Below are 18,676 nucleotides of genomic sequence, written 5' to 3'. Positions count from 1 at the left end.
AAATTCTTCACCTATGTTTCACAGCGCGTGGTGCCGTCAAAAGCGTAGCGCAAGCTTTTGACAGGCGAAAACCTAAATGCCCCGCCGTTCCCTGCTGCAAACTGCGATCATAAACGTTTTCCGGATGCTAGATTGCATGTGAACAGGATAAGGTGCAAGGCATGCGCTGTCGAGAAAGATTGTCTTACATGAAAACGACGGTGCGCACAGTTTGTTTTTATGGTACCAGCAAATCTTCTCCCAAGTCGTCGCATGCTGCATTCACAGCTATCACCGCTGACCCTATTGCGATAAGCTGTTTCACAGCATGTGGTGTGTAGTGCCATTGGTAGTGTACTGCACGTTTTTAGTAGACTATAATCCAAATGCGCTGCAGGCAGCGCGTGATGTGGGCATCACGTTTCGGTTTCCCATTGCCCTCTTAAAACAACAGAACGCTTCTCATACAGCCGGAGCACTACCAGCTTGACGTGCGTAGGCATATCGTGCCACAAGATCCGCGCAACGCTTCCCATTACGTAGATGTCAACAATAGTTTAATCTGTCAAATTTTTTTAGTTATGCCGGATCGTACGTTTTTCCGGTTAAGTTTTTTTTCTTACTTTTTTTTCCAACATGTATGAACGAGGTTCCGGTGTACATGGAGCGACATAACTCACGCAGTTTGTACCAATTATTAAAGTTGCTCGCGGCACCATCGCCGACATACTTTACGTGATAGTATATGGGTGCTTTTTCATCGAACACTTCGTGCACTCTACTCAAGCCATAGCAGGCATGCACTGCGTCGTGATGCATGTCGTCACTTATGACAGCAAAGCTGTGTGTTGCTTTCCTTGACGCAGCGTCAAAGGCGAAAATGGAGATTTGTTTCTTGTGCCAATGGTACAATTGTTTCCTTTGAGAGAAGGACAGTCCAGCTTTCCACAAAAACAAAATGCAGAACAATGTTTCCACACTGCTCGCACTTATTTGCCTCATGAATAGCCGTGGCTTGAGTGTGGCGTATGTATTCACAAGGAATTCAGTTGGTCAACCACTTGCCGAGCTCTTTAACAAAAAGGGTCAGAGACAAGATCTTCTCGATCAAGTCACCAAACAGCAAATGTGACCTCGTCCTCGTTGACCCTTCCCACACTGGCCAAAGTGAGGCTTTCACTCCATGGGCAGCACTCGCATTCACCTAACATACAATCTTGCTGGGGGGCTGCAAAGGAACGATGCTTTCATGCCTTCCAATGAAATTTCCAAGCTGGGGACACAAAGATTGGCATTAGCGCAAAAAATGCAAACCTCTTGCTGTGGTGCGAGCAGCACCCATTCTAGACGTCGGCTGTAAAACTTTGACAGGGCGATGGCACTTTTGGGGTGAGCTGCTTTGAACATCTGGAATGTCTTGCGAATAGAATGTATCATAAACCGCTTTGAGACGTACTCTCTCTCTGGCCGTTCGTAATGATTGACACATCCTTCTTGTTCGGGCTCTGCCGAGAGCACCCAAGTTCGTTCTTGGTGAAGTTGTCGAGTGCAGCTTGTACATCCAATGGGCTTAGCCTTGAAATCGTGTACGAATTAAAATCTGATCACATTCCATGCTGCTCGCATCAATTGCGGGCCTTTGTGAGCGTGTACGTTGTGACAGCTGGGATTGCCTTTTGAATGCATTTGTTTTCAACTTCTGGTGGCACAATGATTAAGAGACAGAGACGTTTTCGGTAGGACCTTGAAGCCACGCATGCTTCCTTCAGGCTATTTAACCAGCCAGCACATACATTGTGTCACAGACAGTACAGGTGTACCGACACTTTTGTATGCAGCGCTTTAATAAAGTTGAGCGTATCTTCGTGCCCACGATGCTTTCAATCTCGGCTTGTTTTCTCTTTCCGTAAGATTGTCTGCCACATTTGTGAATGGAGGATGGTGGCTTAAATGATGAAACATGAAACATGATGAACATGAAACTTGATGAAGACAGGATTTCCTTGAGGCACATAAAGCAGTGCTGGCAGGCCTCGTCAGTGTCGCAAATATCCTCAGCCTCTTGCAGTAGGTTCCACAGGGAGGCAACAGCCAAAAAGTTTATGCAACGAACATTTTTTTCTTAGAAATCTTCTTGTGAATGCGTAAATAATCGGCACAGAATACTCGGACTGAGCTATGAGCTGCATGAATCATGTGTAGTGAAGAACTACACCAAGTCAAAATGTTTATACTGAACAGCACCGCACTCTTTTGTTTGCTTTTTCTGCACCGCTGTCGTGACTGAGCCTCGGAACGTCTCATAGCTTCATGTTTTATGGACAAGGCCGTCTAAAGCTTTTTCACTGTGAAAATGTGTGGGCCACGCTCGTTATCAAAGGACAATGGCGGTCTGGTACCAGTGGCTTCTGCTGTTCTCGGTGTGGGAAAGCATGTCAGCATGGTGCTGACGAAACATCATAAATTACTAATTAGACAACTTCGGCAGCCTTTGGCTCAGTCATGCTGCACTACACTTTTGCAGATAACTGAAATGCAGAGCTGAAGGTCGAGGTAACACAGGAAGATGTTATCTGTGGGCAATGTGGAAAACATGAGATGACAGGAAACGAAATGATCGGGAAATGAATCGGATAATTTTTTAGAAAGCCACAGTGCGAGTCGCATGTGATGGTGCCGAAGAAGGTTCCAGTATCCATTGCACATGGTGGTTGGAGAGCAGGCAGTGAAGTAGCAAGTAGCACCTCCATAATGGTGCACCTGCTGATTATGGAAGCACTCCATTGCTTACGGATTAACCTGCCTTGGCACCACTTGCATCTGATTTACTAGGTTCAACAAGAGCAGGCGGGTCTTGGCAAAGTCAGTCACAACATGTACTCACGGTGCCTCACACGCTGTTGACAAACGAATAATGGAGGTGTAAGTGCAATGCCCACAGAGGGCAAACTCAGTACGCATTAGCAATTCAGAGGGTGGCAGTCACCCACCCCTCCACATGCTAGACAAAAATGAAATCTGACAATACATTTTTGTTGAAAAGAAGCTGCCAGAGTGAAGTTCTGAAGCAGAAAAGAAATTAGAACTATATTTGCATACAATGCAAACTGATAGACAACTAGCAAAGATACATAAGCCAGCTGGCTCAACATGGGCCACTTTGGCCCTTTGTATTTCGTAAATAAAGCAAATGAGGAAACATATCGCACTAACGTTTTGCCTGACATAAGCGGACTACCATTTAAAATTTTTTTTTTAATTTGAGCTGTTTTCTTTATTTTTTTGAAAATGAGCTTTTGAAGAAAGCTTGTTTATTCAACTATTTTTTTCTTCTCTTGTCTTACACGTAAGAAGATAATATTTTGCATAAATGTTGCAAAGGGAAACCTTCTATGTTCGACACCTTTCTCAAGTTTGTGTGAAATATAAAAAATGCGCCAAGACGAATTAGTTACAAGCTTTCCTGATATGGGCCATGTTTGCAATTTTTTTACATTTTTTTCATTTGTGGGTGGCAAAAAAACGCATAGAACTAATCTGCTGTGAAGCATACTAGGATGAGCAGAAATGTTTTTCAGCACAACACTTTTAGTTTGCACTGAACTCGGCCATGAAATCAGAAAATATTGTGTAAGCAAAGGAGGACGTTCGCGCCACCACCTTTTAATTCAAGTACCCTGAAGGCCTATATGGGCATTACATAGAGGTGTTTCAATAAATCAGTGATAGTTACAGTACACGCATTTCAACAGATAATGCATGTTAAAATAAAAACAAGAATGCAAAAGGAAAAACAATGAAGAAGAAAATAAAATAATAAACAAGAGCACTACAACGACACATCCTAAACGTTGAAGATACGTATATAGCATTAAAATCGCTGTTACACAAAATCAAGGTTACTTGGTTACTTCATACAAGGAAAATGCTTGCTAAAAAGGTACACATACCAGCAGATACTGCACGTAACAATGAAAGCATACAACCAGAGAAATTTTTATGCAATACACGGAATTTAACCTAAAACAAAGCCATTTGCGCAAGGAACATCAAAATATGGTGAGGAAAAAAAAAAGAACTGTTTCTTATTTCACATAAGAACATAGTGATGCATATAACGAATGAGCAAGAGAATCCTATGTGAGTACATTAAAATAATGTTCTAGTTTTGCTAGGAAAGTCATCATGACTTAGAGCGGATACAATTTCGTTTGGCAACATATTCCAGTGATATGTCGCGAGAATGAGGGCGAGTGACTCAAAAAGTTAGTGTGTGCAAGAACTGGCTGCACCTTAAAGGGGTGACCAAGGTGCGGGAAGATACGATAGGCGGGCCTGATGTGGCATGCGCTGAAAGACGACCGGCAGTGATAAAGCTTGTGAAAATGGGAAGTCCCAATCAGTCTTCGATTTTCTAGACAGGGGATATTTAGAGATATCTTAATGTTAGTGATACTAGAAGTTCATGAGTAATTTATCATAATGAAGCGGGCTGCTTTGCTTTGGACCGACTCGAGCTTGTTTATGAGGTATGACTGATGCAGGCTCCAAATAAAAGATGCTTAATCCATTTTCGAACAAACCAGTATAGTATAGGCTAATAATTTAGTGGACTTGTTTGCCGAGTAAAGGCTAAGCCTAATGTAGCCAATGGTTTTACATGCACTACTAGATGCTTGATGGATTGATTCCATGAAATGTTTGAAGATAAATGAATTCTCAAGTATTTTATTGTGTGTGCATGTGCAATACTAATGCCGTTCATCGAGCAATGGGTAAGCCTCGGGTTATACAGCCTTAGTTTTTGAAACATTTATGTATTTGCATTTGCCACTGCTTACGCAAGTCAGTAATTTTCGTGAGGTCAAATTGCAAAGTTTCAGTGTCGTCTATAAGTTGTGCAATCATCTGCAAATAGTCTTACTGCAGATTTTATATTAATGCTGATGTCATCGACATATAGCAGGAATAAAATTGGTCCCAATACAGAGCCCTGTGGTACCCCGGATTTTACTAAAGATTGCAGAGAAGAAAATTCATTAGTAGTTACAAATTGGTACTGGTTAGCTAAAAAGTTACTAATTCAATTCATAGGCCTACTATTTATATCAAAATAGCAAAGTTTCATTAATACACGGTTATCAGCTACCTTATCAAAACCCTTACAAAATCAATAAGTATGGCGTCTATTTATGATGAGTTGCTAATAGCTTGGTACAGGTCAGAGACTAGCTCAAAAGAGTGACCCAGTTGGAACCCATGTAGGTTAATGAAGAGAAGATTGTGCTCTGTTAGGTATTTCATAATTGCTGATGACATAGTGTTCTAATAGTTTACATGGAATACTGGTGAGTGAAATAGGTCTGTAGTTAGAGACAGATGATGGGTCACCGGAAATAATGATTGGAATTATTTTAGCTATTTTCCATCCGTGAAATATTGTTTTGGTTTGCTGGGAACACTTATCGGGAATAAAATTTTCGGTTCCATGGAGTTTAAAAATTCCTACATGACATATAAAAAACATACAAAACAAAAATATCAAACGGACATGCATGTTTGATCTTTCGTGGAATTACCCAGTAATAGGTTTGTCGCTCGAACAGAAAACTGAGGTTAAAGTTCCACTTTCTGAATTTCATATGAAAACTTCATTGCCAGTAGATCAGTTTGATGTCACGAATATTAAACAATCTTTTTCGTGTATGGACAGCTGTGGCCGACTAAATGTTTTTAAAACTTGCCAAGTTTAGCCTTTTGATGTCAAGTTGTGATGTCGAGCTGAGCTGGTAAAGGAAGCTGCACTGGTGAAGGCTTCACTCATCTATCATTTTTGCATCTTTTCTGGTTCACCAAGCTTCTTCTCGTGCTAAGAGCTTTCCCTTTCGTTTCTTTCTTTTTGTATTGTAAAAGGGTAATCTACTAGTGCACCCCAAATAATTTTTTATCTTTAGTGTCCCTTAAGGTTATTTTTTGAATTGTGAAAGCATTGAATTGAGGGTGAAAAGTGTGAAGTCAGATTCAATTTAACTGGTCGCTTAAAGGGCAACTCTGGCAAATTTTCGATGTCCACTGATCTTAATAAAATTTTGAATATATCTTCTCTTTTGCACTCTGATTATCTGTGGCAAACTATATGGCTCCAAGTCATTTAGTTTTCCCGAGTCAGGAAATCGTCATTTAGGCAATGATCCTGACTCATGACATTTGTCACGTCAAAGACTACACCGCCATTGCCACTAAGATCGTTGCTTGAATTGCCACTGTCTAATTTGAAAACTCTGTAAAGCTCGCTGTGTCATCAGGAGACAGCATCAGCTTCCCTTCTTTGGCGTCAGCCCCAAGTGTACTGCGCGTTTACATTATGGTAGTGTAGGATCTGATGTCATCGATTCATCATGCAGTCACGTGAAGCCGCTACCAATTCCACTCTTGTTATCTCGTTTAATGGTTATTTAAAATTATTGATGAATTTCCAAGCAAATTGAATCACCCTACCAGTGACAGGACTGTCAATGCCGTTTGAAAATGACAATACAGTAAAACCTCGTTAAACCGTACCCGCTTAAACAGTAGTTTCGTTTTAAAAGTAGTAAAGTCAGATCCCCGACTCAGCGGCCATTGAACATAATGTGTTTCGTATCCGCATAAACCGCACCAGCTTACTGCCTGCGTACGCATCGGTTAAAATGTAGCGTTTGAACTTTTCGTCGCGCAAACACGGCGCTGCGCCGTCTCCATCGGGCGGCCCGGCAGAACAACACGCCTCAGAGATCGGAACGGCCTCCAAGCGCCCTGTGCGTTTACGCGTGAAGCCACATCAACATCAACATCATTTCGACGTGGTGCCAGAGAGCGTTCGTGCAAGCGAGGACTCGCGTCGTTCCGAAGCTTGGATAAAAAAGACGCCGGGTGCTCAGCATAGAAGAAAAATTAGACATCGTCCATGCTATCGAACGTGACACGAAGAAGTCGGCGCTGACACGCAACAGGGATCTGCTGTTGACTACAGTGTGTGGCATTCGGAATGCGAAGAAGTTGCTCGGCAGCGCTGCTGCGACCGCGAAGATATGTCGGCTACGAGGTTCGACTTTTCGCCATCGTTGCCTCTGTTGTTGCCGAAGTGTCGACTAGCGACAGTGACGAGGACGACACGGAAAGCGATAGCACGGGCGATTCAGGCCCGACAGTGGCATAAGCTGCGCGTTGCGTCAGCCTCATGAATGCAATCGTCGCGACGACAATAGGGGCACGATAACGTAACTCTATTCCAAATGAAAATTATTCCAAACTCCGGCACCCGTAATGAAAAAGGCGCCCCCGGGACTTCTGCAGCACTACTGCGCACGTGCATGGTGAATACGTAACGCCAACGAGGAATCTGCCATGCGAGTGTTTGCCGAGAAGAGGGGGCTGGCTGAAAAGCTGGCATGCAGCTTCAGTAAGTTTGAGGCCGCTGTTGTCGGCATGCTAGGCCGCCGCGGCATCAAACGAAAATAACGATTTTGTCGCGCGGAGTGAATAAATACTGCATGTTTCTTCCCCTTTCATCGCACTCTCTCTGAGTTCCGTTTTCGACAGGTAAGTGGGCGATCTCATGCTATTCGGTTAAACAGTACTACCGTTTAGTACGTACCTTTCCCGAGCTCCGGCCAACTACGGTTTAACGAGGTTTCACTGTATCTTAATATGGTAAAAAACGCCGGAGTTGCCCTTTAACCCTGAAGTGGTGTTTGTTGAACCAAGTTTGGAAACTCCTGCTCACGGCGTTAGCACTTCAGCCACCAAAGGTCGGAGACCTACCTCGAGCCAGGGGAAGTGGGAGAACATGCGACGAACTCGCTCCGTGTTGTGTGCCTCGTTGACAAAGTCCAACTCCAGAGGAAGGTTGCGCTTGGTCTCCTCTGCCAGCCACATGAGCGAGAACTCTGGGAAGATCTTGGCCACAATGTTCACCAGCAGCTGCGAGAGAACAAGAGAAAGACAAGATGCACACGACTGTCTCACACTAAATTTCGGCTAAAGATTCCTATGCATATCTGCAAACTAGGTATTATCAAACTGCATGTTTTCTTGCACTTTCGCCATGATTCTTTCAACTTGTTTCCAAAGTATTAGTTTCTAAAAGCTAGTTTTTAAAAACTAGTTTCTAAAAACTGACAAAGAAGCTTGAGAACAATTTAACAACTGCACAAAGAGCAATGGAACAAAGAATGTTAGGTGTAACGTTAAGAGACAGAAAGAGAGCAGTGTGGATCAGAGAGCAAACGGGGATAGCCAATATTCCAATACAGTAAAACCTCGTTAAACCGTACCCACTTAAACAGTAGTTTCATTTTAAAAGTAGTAAAGTCAAATCCCCGACTCAGCGACTATTGAACATAATGTGTCTTGTATCCGCATAAACCGTACCAGCTCATTGCGTACACATCGGTTAAAACGTAGCGTTTCCACTTTTCGTCGCGCAAACACGGTGGTGTGTTGTCTCTATCGGACGGCCCGGCAAAACAACAAGCCTCAGAGATCGAAACAACGGCCTCCAAGAGCCCTGTGCGTTTACGCGTGAAGCCACATCAACATCAACATTATTTCGACGCCGTGCCGGAGAGCGCCAGTTGGTTCTTTATTCTATGGTGTGCTGTGGCATCATGCAAGCGAGGACTCGCGTCGTTCCGAAGCTTGGATAAAAAAGATGCCGGGTGCACAGCACAGAAGAAAAATTACACATCTTCCGTGCTATCAAACATGACACAAAGTCAGTGCTGGCACGTGACAGGGATCTGCTGTTGACTACAGCGTGTGGCATTTGAAATGCGAAGAAGTAGCTCAGCAGCGCTGCTGCAACCGCGTAGAGATGTCGGCTACGAGGTTTGACTTTTCGCCATCGTTGCCTCTGTTGTTGCCGAAGTGTCGACTAGCGACACTGATGAGGACGACACAGAAAGCGACAGCACGGGCGATTCAGGCCCAACAGAGGCAGAAGCTGGGTGTCACGTCAGCCTCATGAATGCAATCGTCGCGACGAGAACAGAGGCGCGATAACGCAACTATTCCAAACGAAAAGTATTTCGAACTATGGCACCCGGCAATGAAAAAGGTGCCCCGGGACTTCTGCAGCACTACTGCCCGTGTGCACAGAGAACACTAACGCCAATGAGGAAACTGCCATGCGAGTGTTTGCCAAGAAGAGGGGACTGGCTGAGAAACTGGCACGCAGCGTCAGTAAGTTTGAGGCCGCTGTCGTTGTGCTAGGCCGCCGCGGCATAAAACGAAAATAACACTTTTGTCACGCGAAGTGAATAAATACTGCATGTTTTTTTTCCCTTTCATCGCACTCTCTCTGAGTTCCGTTTTCGACAGGTAAGTGGGCGATCTCATGCTATTTCGGTTAAACAGTACTACCGTTTAGTACGTACTTTTTCCGAGCTCCGGCCAACTATGGTTTAATGAGGTTTCACTGTAGACAGTAAGAGAAAGAAACGAAGCTAGGCAGATCATGTAATGCGTAGGTTAGATAACCGGTGGACCACCGGGGTTACGAAATGGGTGCCAAGAGAAGGGAAGTGTAGATGAGGTGGGGTGATGAAATCAGGAAATTCATGGGCACCAGTTAGAATTGGTTGATGGACAGGGGCAATTGAAGATCGCAGGGAGAGGCCTTTGTCCTGCAGTGGTCATGAAATAGGATGATGATGATGATGATGATAATGATGAAAAGCTTTCTGCTTGGCCACTAACATACAACACATGTAGCAACACAGTAAAGCCTAACAGAAAGAAATACAATTGAGCGTGTTGATAACCCATACTTTTGATAGAGCAGCTGACTCATTCAGAAGACATACAGTTAATGTTGCCTCGTTTGTATCGCTCTTTGGATCATGTGCAAGCTGAACGTTTAGTAGGTTCACTGGATTCATCAGGCACAGACATGAGCCTCCACGATCTCTGGCATGGAGTAATACGCCATACTGAGGATGTCGTAGATGATTTGGCCAGCTAGCTAATGGCTGCGAGGCCGATCTATAGGTGGCAGCACTGTCGCCACGTTAGTATAGATAGGCAGGTGCCAGCATGCATGCAAATGTAAATGGTGCCGTTTTGCTATTAGCAAAACTAATGAATGAGCTGACTGCAGTGAAATGATAATATGCTGTGGTCTAATGCCACATTCTGCCTGAAAAGTGCAGAACGTTTCTATTATATGTGAAAGAAGTGCAAACTGGCATTCAACTAAGGACTGTCACTTAGGAACACAGCCTGTGTTTCGGAACTTCCTTGATCCTTATGTGATTATGAGTCTTGTGTTCTGCCTACTAAACAAGGTATGTCACTGCATGTGACAGCATGGTTGCAGAATCGCCGTGGTGGTACAAACATTTTCACCACAGTAACATGGTGGTATACCAAATGTTTTATTTACCAAATTTTTACTCGAATATAGGTGGAACACGAATATAGGTTGATCCCTATATATTAAACTCACAAGAAATTTTAAAAAATAATAATTTGAAGATACCTAAGTCGACCAACATATTTTTAGAAAAATGTAAGCTTTGCTACTAAATCTCGCTAGTCAATACCACAAGCTGCATCCTCGTCGGAAATAATGGAGAAGTCCTCATGGAATGCTTCGCAAGGGTCCTCAGGACCTCAAACAACCTCACCCTCTGGGCCATCGAGTGTGTTGGATATGCGGCATTTCTTACAGCCAGTCTCGACAATCCCCAGACTGACCTTACAGGAAACATGACAAAGAAACTCTATTAGCTCGGTGCTATTGCTAGCTTTGTACTTGGAACACAGTCGACGTCGGTTAATTCAACCCTGATGGGACCTTCGAAATCAATGGAATTATCCGGCAAGTCAAATTAAACAAGATGTAGAGAAAACGTTGGAGCACACCATTGATTTATTTGGCAGTATTTGCCCGATTCTAACTTGCCCCACAATCAAACACTCACCTGATTTTTATGTGTCAAATGCAGAAAACTAACCTAGAGATAACTTTAAAGCTTCCAAACAAAGTAGCAATCTAACATGCACCCGATTTTATAGCGAGAAAAATGGGCAAGGGTCTTCTTATATGTGTTGCACCATGGCGACTGGTTTCCTTCCATCATGTTCCCCTCAATATATCCATTATGTGGTAAAGCATAGAAATGCCATGAAGGCAGTCTTGGGTTTTATAGATGGCAATGTTGTGCCCAATTTTCTTGAAAGAAAAAAAAAAGAATAGAGAGAGGCTTGCATTAGAATCAGGTAAATGTAATCAGACATGGTGAGCTACGGTTATTGCTTGAAAATATTTCCAGGGCAGGCTGGAAATAGGAGTTTTTGACAAGAAATATGCATGTTCATAGTCCTCTGAGCTGCGCCGAGACCACGGAGCAAGGAACATTTAGGAGAGGAAACTCCGCTGTTTGCGGCGACCAGAAAAGGTCACAAGCCCGCGGAGCTGTTATCGTGCTGGCAGCGCCTGGCGGCCTGGAAAGAAATTACCGCCACTAAGTGCGCGCCGGAGCAGCCTGCCCGGGCGCTGCATCTTTTTTTTTTCGCTGCAGCTTCTACGACGCGCCGCATGGCGCCGCCACTGTATACGGCCCCGTCGGCGCATACAACAATTGTGACCTTATCTGGTCGCCCGCGCTCGCTCACGCTGACGGGAGTTTCACCTCCTAAATGTCTTACTCCGTGACCGAGACAGATGCTCCCGCTAAAGGGGTCGCCATTGCGGCCACCACAGGGGTCAGGAGCATGCATGCCGTTTCATCAAGTGTGAATTATCGGGCGAAGGTCATTTTTAGGACTGAAATAATGCAAGTTCTGGCTCATAGAAATGCATGAACACAAGCCAGGACCTTCGTTCAGGATTGTATTAATTGAAGTTTAATTAACAGAAATTTACTATATAGGTCAATAGCTCATTTTGCTTAACAGTTTCGAAAAAAAAAGGTCGACATATATTTAAATAAATATAGTCATTTACATTTTGGGGCTGTAGTCCTTTACAATTATTTTGGTCGACTTGCATTTAAGAAATGTTTTTTTTTTTCTTTTTCTGACCTTCCATACTTCAGGGCTTGGCTTAGAATCATTCAGTGAAATTAGAGTAAATACAGTAGCACAGTTTCTCATACTGAACATACAACAGCTCACTGACCATCTCCAACTATGTGGTACTTGATTTTTCCTTATACAGTACATGTTGTTTGTATTTACATGCGTGTATGTATGTATGTGTACATATGCAGGCGTTAATGTGTGTGTATACATGTGTGCATATACTTGAATATGTGTACTATGCATGTGTACATATATGCGCGCTTATGTTACTTGAACGAGTGTAAATTCGAATCTTGTACCCACCCCTTATGTAATACCTCTGAAACTGGGGGTCTTTAAGGAAAATAAACTGAACTGAACTGAAAACATGTTTGTAGGCATACCTACCTCCATCGTGGCCATATCGACGAGAGAGTTTCCCAGCACAGAAGGGTGTTGCACTTTGACAGCCACCGTCTCACCAGAGGAACGCAGGGTGGCATGGTGGACCTGAGCCAGGGATGCAGCCCCGATGGGCTGCTCTGAGAAAGTGGAGAACACTTCCTCTGGCTGTCTTACAGTCCACGAGAGAGCAAGAACAAGGGGGGGGGGAGGGGGGGCCACAGTTAAGAGGACAGAATAGCACTATGCACAGTGCAGGAGATGATAAGAAAAAATCAAGGCCCCTATTTACAAAAACACCATTAGAGCATTCCCTTACTGAAAGGCTTTTTCCGTGCCAATCATGATAGCGATAGGTGTGATAACGAGACCACTTGGCAATGGCCAGTCTTAGACATCATGTGCTTAAACAAAAGTTTTTTGTATATTGTCGCAACATAAAAGAAAAGAACAGGGTTGTAGAGCACTATTCAGGAGGCACAGCGGCAGGTCACTTTCTTAATACTAGGCGCAACTATGACTTTTTCTTCATTGCGCCTCGACAAAAACACTCATGCACACTCACACTGTCCTCTTTTTCATCGGAGTATAGGTGCAGCATTTGCGTCTCTCCGAAGAAAGCATCATTCCAATGTGCAACTTAAGCATATGAGGGCAGTGTACAACAGCACAGAGCAAACAACAGCAAACGAAAAAAAAAAAGTTCGACAGGTAAGCCTTTATTCGTACCACATGCACCACTTCAGGTAAGTGCTTACGGCGACTGGAGCTATTGTCACTGTCAGGAATGACCTCGTAATTCACATCGCTCAGGCGGTGGATGACTGTGGACAGCCCAAAGTACCGTCTTAGCAGTTTTTCGGAAAGTCCACAACGGTGTATCGGTATCCAGCCCCATACTTTGTCACCGGGAGTGTACAAAACGGAACTGGTCGAGGATTCATCTTAAAACTTTTTGTGCACAAACAAACAGGGACGAAGAATAGGAGCAACACAAGGACGAGCGCTTTCTAACAACTGGTTTTATTTTTGAAGAACCACCTGCTTAAATACCCACAGATCTGCGCGATCTAGTCAAGAGAGCACGTCTATAGAACATATAACACTTATGATAAAAAAACGTGAACCAAAGCCACCCCGTCAACATAAAAACAGTAAGGTGCATGAAACAACCACTTACAATAAATGCATTTGCAAATGCATATTATTGTAAGTGATTGTTTCATGCACCTTACTGTGCCAGCAGGTAGATGTCTTTTTTTGTGACCTAGTTTAATTTGCAGTAATCGATGCAGAATCACAAACTGTGATCTTTCTTTTTGACTAAGACCACAGGTGATGCTCAGGGACTTTTCAAAGGCTGTATCACATCATCCTCGAGTGTCTTCTTCACTTGCTTTTGAATCTTCACGTTCCTTTGGAGCTACATGGTAAGGACTTTGCCAAATCGGCCACGTAGCATCATCTGTGATTATACACTGCTTGGTCAGTGGTGTTCATTTGACCTTTGACGTAGCCAAAAAGCAACCTTCGAACTGGTGTAGCAGCTCCAATAGGTGCTGCCGCTCGTGGGGCTGACATCAACAAACAAAGGTGTCAAGGACATGAGAGTCATTTCTTGTAGAGTGAAACAATGTTTTACTTGGATGACGTTATCGGAGTACGCAATCATGCTGCCCTTTTGGATGTGACGGTGTTTGTTGCTGAAGTTTGTGAGAAGGACTTCTGCATTCCCATGAGTCATGTCGAGTATGCCTTTAGCAATGGAAACGCCTTGATGAGCAACAGTGCAACAACTTGCTCCACGATCACATCCCTGTGATAGGGCTTCTTGCATGATACAGGTACAAGGCGGCAAGATCATAGCTGAATGGTCACATCGTCGGCAATTCACAAACAGTCGCATTGCCCATCATTCATTGTGTTGGCATATGGGCTGGGAGAAAACGTTACTATACATTTCAGAATGTTTATTTATTTATTTATTTATCATACCCTCTGGGCCAGAGGCATTATAGAGGGGAGTGGTACAAAAGAAAATGTGGAACATAGAAAGTAAACAAAATGCAGAGATTAATATGAATAAAACACAATGCTAGAATACAAGACTTTTTTTTCTGTATAATGTTAGCTGCTGTGTCACAAAAAAGAAGTTCCTGGTTGTAGTGAACTCGGAGGGAGATCTTAAGGTCAGCGGATCTATTAAAACCAACAGAGCCGAGGTGGCTGAGGAATCGGCTATTGCTCTCGCAATGGTTTCCACACTGGCCACGATAATAGTCAGCGAGTCTAAAACCACAATTTTAAATTACGCATCTCCAACTTCAACTTCAACTTTATTAATTCTTCTAGCATACATTAGAAATGTCCTCCATGGCTAAAAGCTGCCATAAGCAGCTTGACTGGACCCAAGAGGCGTTGTACATGGCAGGGCGATAACAGGGAGTACTTTGTAACATCAAACAGTTCAAAAGCAGTTCAACCCCCACAAAAACAATTGTAACATTTTCAAATATAAGCCTATTGAAAGGATAACTGTCTTGCGATACAGAAACAGACAACATTCAAACAGAAATGATAAGATCAAAGAAAAAAAAACCATCATAGGGCACCACACTATTAGAATTGTTATACATGAAATATATATGTTTACATGTGAACAATACACATCTTCAATTCCCTGCAAGAAATATTAGTAGTGTAAGCGTAATTATTAAGGATTCTTTTTGTAAATTGTGTTTAATGGATTGTAATTTGTATTCAGAGCGAAAACATGGTACATACCAAGGATCAGGGTTTCTTAGATGTGCTGGTATTTTATGGTGCTGCAAGGGCGCTATGGGTGTAAGCCAATTCCTTAACTCTTCTTTTGCAAAATAAAACATTTGTAAAACGTGATATTCATAATAGCGGTCTACCCATATAACTTGGTATTTTTCTTACAAAGTTTTTGTCGTCGATAGGGGATTAGTACTGGCAATGTGCCGGAGGAGCGCCTTATGTAATATAATTATTTTATTCATGTTTAATTGTGCTGTGGTCCCCCATACTAAGCTACAATAATTAAATTGGGAGGTAACCAATGCATGATAAATTTGTAGCATGGTTTTTACCGGCATGAAGAGCTGTACAGCGAGCCAGCACCCCGGCTACTACGGAAAATTTACTGTGAAGTTGATTAAAATGAGCATCCCAATTTAGATGACAAGGAAAAGCTATGCCAAATATTTTATGTTCGTTAAATAGCTCAATCATTTTATCTAAAGAAGTTATTGAATCTTCCAGTTTAAAAATTCTATTTCTTGCTCTAAAAAGAACAGCTTTCATCTTAGCCGGATTAATTCTGATTCCATTTAACGTTGACCACTCAGACGGATTACGTAGCAGCACATTACACCTAATAATTAGTTTGTTCGCATTCTTTCTAGTAAAGACTAAAGTGCTATCTGCATATACAAAGAAATCAACTGTAGCATCAATATTTACTAAGTCATTAATTTATAAGTCAAAATAGTGGGCCCAAAACACGCCCTTCAGGCACCCCGTTTTTAATTGACAAGAAAGAAGATTGGACATTATCGATACGTACACATGAAGTCCTATTTTTCAAGTATGGCTTCATCAAGGTGAGGGGACCGCCGCAAACTCCATACATAGAAACTTTAGATATAAGAATGTCATGATTTAGGCAATGAAACGCCTTGTTGAAGTCAATGAAAATCCTGAGGGCGAAGTTCCTCATCGTCTATAGCTAACACAATACTTTCTTTCAAGGATAAAAGAGCTGTTTCCGTAGACCTTCCCTTTCTAAGCCAAATTACGAATTTCTTGTTTCTTGTATCATGTTTGTCTAGAAATTTTGTTAGGCGTGTAGAAATAATTTTTTCTAGTGCTTTGGAAAAAATTGGTGGTACAGATACTGGCCGGTAATTGGAGACATTATTTACATCACCATGTTTGAACAACACCAATATTCTAGCTCGTCTCATACGATCTGGGAAAGTAGCCGACTCTATTGCTAAATTGAATATGTTAACCAATGCACGAGCGAAGGGCAAGTGTTCCATAACATATTTTATTGGCTTGATTTGTAATTTATTGGTACCTAATGCTTTGCTGTTATTTAAGTTTATTATTATTGTAAACACCTCATGTTCATTTGTTGGTTCCATAATTATAGTATTAGCAATACTATTATTCAGTGAATAAGCAACTCGGGGGTCATGGCTGTACGCTATGCTTGCGTTCACAAAATGAGTATTAAAGTGGTCAGCCAGCGCTTTACCACTAAGTTCACAATTATCAGTTATCGATTTGGGTACTTTTCTTTTAGTTTCACGACCTAAGACGCTATTTATTACTTTTAAAACCACATCCAGACACTTCTTCTTAATTTCAGAAAAAACACGTTGATAGTAATCTATTTTTGCTTACCTTGGTATTTTATTCAATCTATTTCTTTCTCGCTTAAATTCCGTAAGTTTAATTTCTGATCTCGAGTGCAGGAAAGCATGATAAAGGCAGTTTTTGCTTTTTATCAGCTTGACATGCTCGTTTGTGATTCACGGTTTTCGTATCTTTTTTTGAACATCTGACTTGTCTGAATGGAAAATGTGCAATGTAAATGCGTACAAAAGCTTCAAGAAACTTGTTATATGCTTCGTTTACGTGCTTTTTTCTTAACACAGAATTCCAGTCGTGCGTGATTACAGCCTCACTAAATACATCCAGTGTGTCATTAGAAATGTGTTGATAAGTAAGTAATTCGTTGTGTTGTTTGTTACTCATAGAATACACTACAATAACTAGGCAATGATCACTAATATCATAGGAAATTGTACCTGTAGTACATACAGGTGTACTATTTGTAATGAGAAAGTTGAGGGCACATGAAGTGGAAGGAGTAACCCTGGTTGGTTTAGTAATCAGATTAGTAAAGACAAATGAAAGTAGTAGGCTGTTTATATCGTGTACATACTTATTATTTTCCAAAATATTTACGTTGAAATCACCTCCCGAGACAAAATGTACATTTTCGACTAAGCAGAATTCCAAAAGTTTACTAAAGCTACATAAAAAATTCTTGATACTGCTATTCAGAGGGCGGTACATTACTGACAACACCCTCTTGGTGTTTTTTACAGTTAGCATTTCGTAGTCATGACTTATGAATGAAAATTCTGGCACCATTTCATAATCACAATTATTTTTAGCATGAAGGGTGACACCGCCTCCTCGCCTATTCTGACGGTTCATGTAAAATGAGGTATAGCCTTCCAGTCGAACATCGTAGCTGCTTTGAAACCAAGTTTCAGATATCATTATTACATCAAACTGAAACGAAAATTCATTGAGAAAACAAGTAATGCTGTCGCGCTTGCCAACAGCAGAACGGGAATTGAAATGCAAAACAAAGGAAAAAGCACAAAAGCAACAAAAACGCCACCGCTTCAAACTCTTCGCGCCCAGTCACGGCCTCCGCGCTTTTACGGCGCCGCGTCCGCGCCTCCGCACCAAAAGAGAAAGTGAGAAATCGCGCGACTGCGCGCTGTTGCTTTTGCGGCCGTCGGTGGGGCGGCGTTTATTAAGGCGAAAGCCTTTCATGCTCGCAGTCGCGTCCGTCCGTGCGCTGGAATCGTGCCAACTGTGGCCTCTCCTCCGCGCAGCGGCGCAACCTCCTCCCCTCCTTAGCAACCGGCGCGCCAGTGGGGGGGCGCAGCTGCGCATAGCAACCGTGACGTCACACAGTATCGGTAGAACGAGCGCGCGCGCGTCGGCGGTGGCAGCTGCACCTATGCTGCACCGCCACTGCCGCCGCTCTTTCGCCGACGTCTCGTTGCAGTCGAGCGAGACGCATGGCTCCGAAGCGGCCCAGTGATTCCGCGCCAAGCGGTTCGGGGAAGCGGCAGAGGACGCCGGATTCCCCCAACACCCAACGCCAGAAGAACAAGGAGTGAATGCGCATGCGACGACTGAACATGTCACCAGATGCGAAAGCAAGGGAGGCAGAACAGAAACGACAACAGCGACTGATTAGATCGCCGTGTACCAAAGGCAGGGAAGCAGAACGAAAGCGGCAGCAGCGACAGGCGATATCGCCGTACACCAAAGCGAATGAATTGGAGTGCAGACGGCAGCACCGACTGGCTATTTCACCGAACAGCAAAGCCAGGGATGCGGAACGTAGACGGCAACAGCGTCTGACTTTTGCCAAGCACACTTTAGAATTTCCAGTGTCTTCGGTAATTTT

At 43.0% G+C, this 18,676-nt stretch overlaps 1 protein-coding gene across 3 annotated transcripts in view; it reads right to left on the bottom strand.

Annotated features, from left to right (window-relative positions):
• Positions 1–18,676, bottom strand: part of Adck1 (aarF domain containing kinase 1) — a 166,337-nt gene that overhangs the window by 59,268 nt on the left and 88,393 nt on the right. For 2 of the 3 annotated variants that reach the window (XM_075698334.1, XM_075698335.1), the window contains exons 5-6: positions 12,433–12,594; positions 7,783–7,941 (exon numbers count right to left, since the gene is read on the bottom strand). In XM_075698334.1, coding sequence (XP_075554449.1) covers positions 7,783–7,941; positions 12,433–12,594 — 321 coding nt within the window. The remainder of the gene's footprint in view (positions 1–7,782; positions 7,942–12,432; positions 12,595–18,676) is intronic. The other variant, XM_075698336.1, reaches the window with a different exon arrangement.

Source organism: Dermacentor variabilis, chromosome 7 (assembly GCF_050947875.1).
Source record: "Dermacentor variabilis isolate Ectoservices chromosome 7, ASM5094787v1, whole genome shotgun sequence".
In the NCBI taxonomy this organism is placed as follows: Eukaryota; Metazoa; Arthropoda; class Arachnida; order Ixodida; family Ixodidae; genus Dermacentor; species Dermacentor variabilis.
The sequence above is the reverse complement of the archived record's forward strand: the minus strand, read 5'-3'. Positions and strand labels throughout refer to the sequence as shown.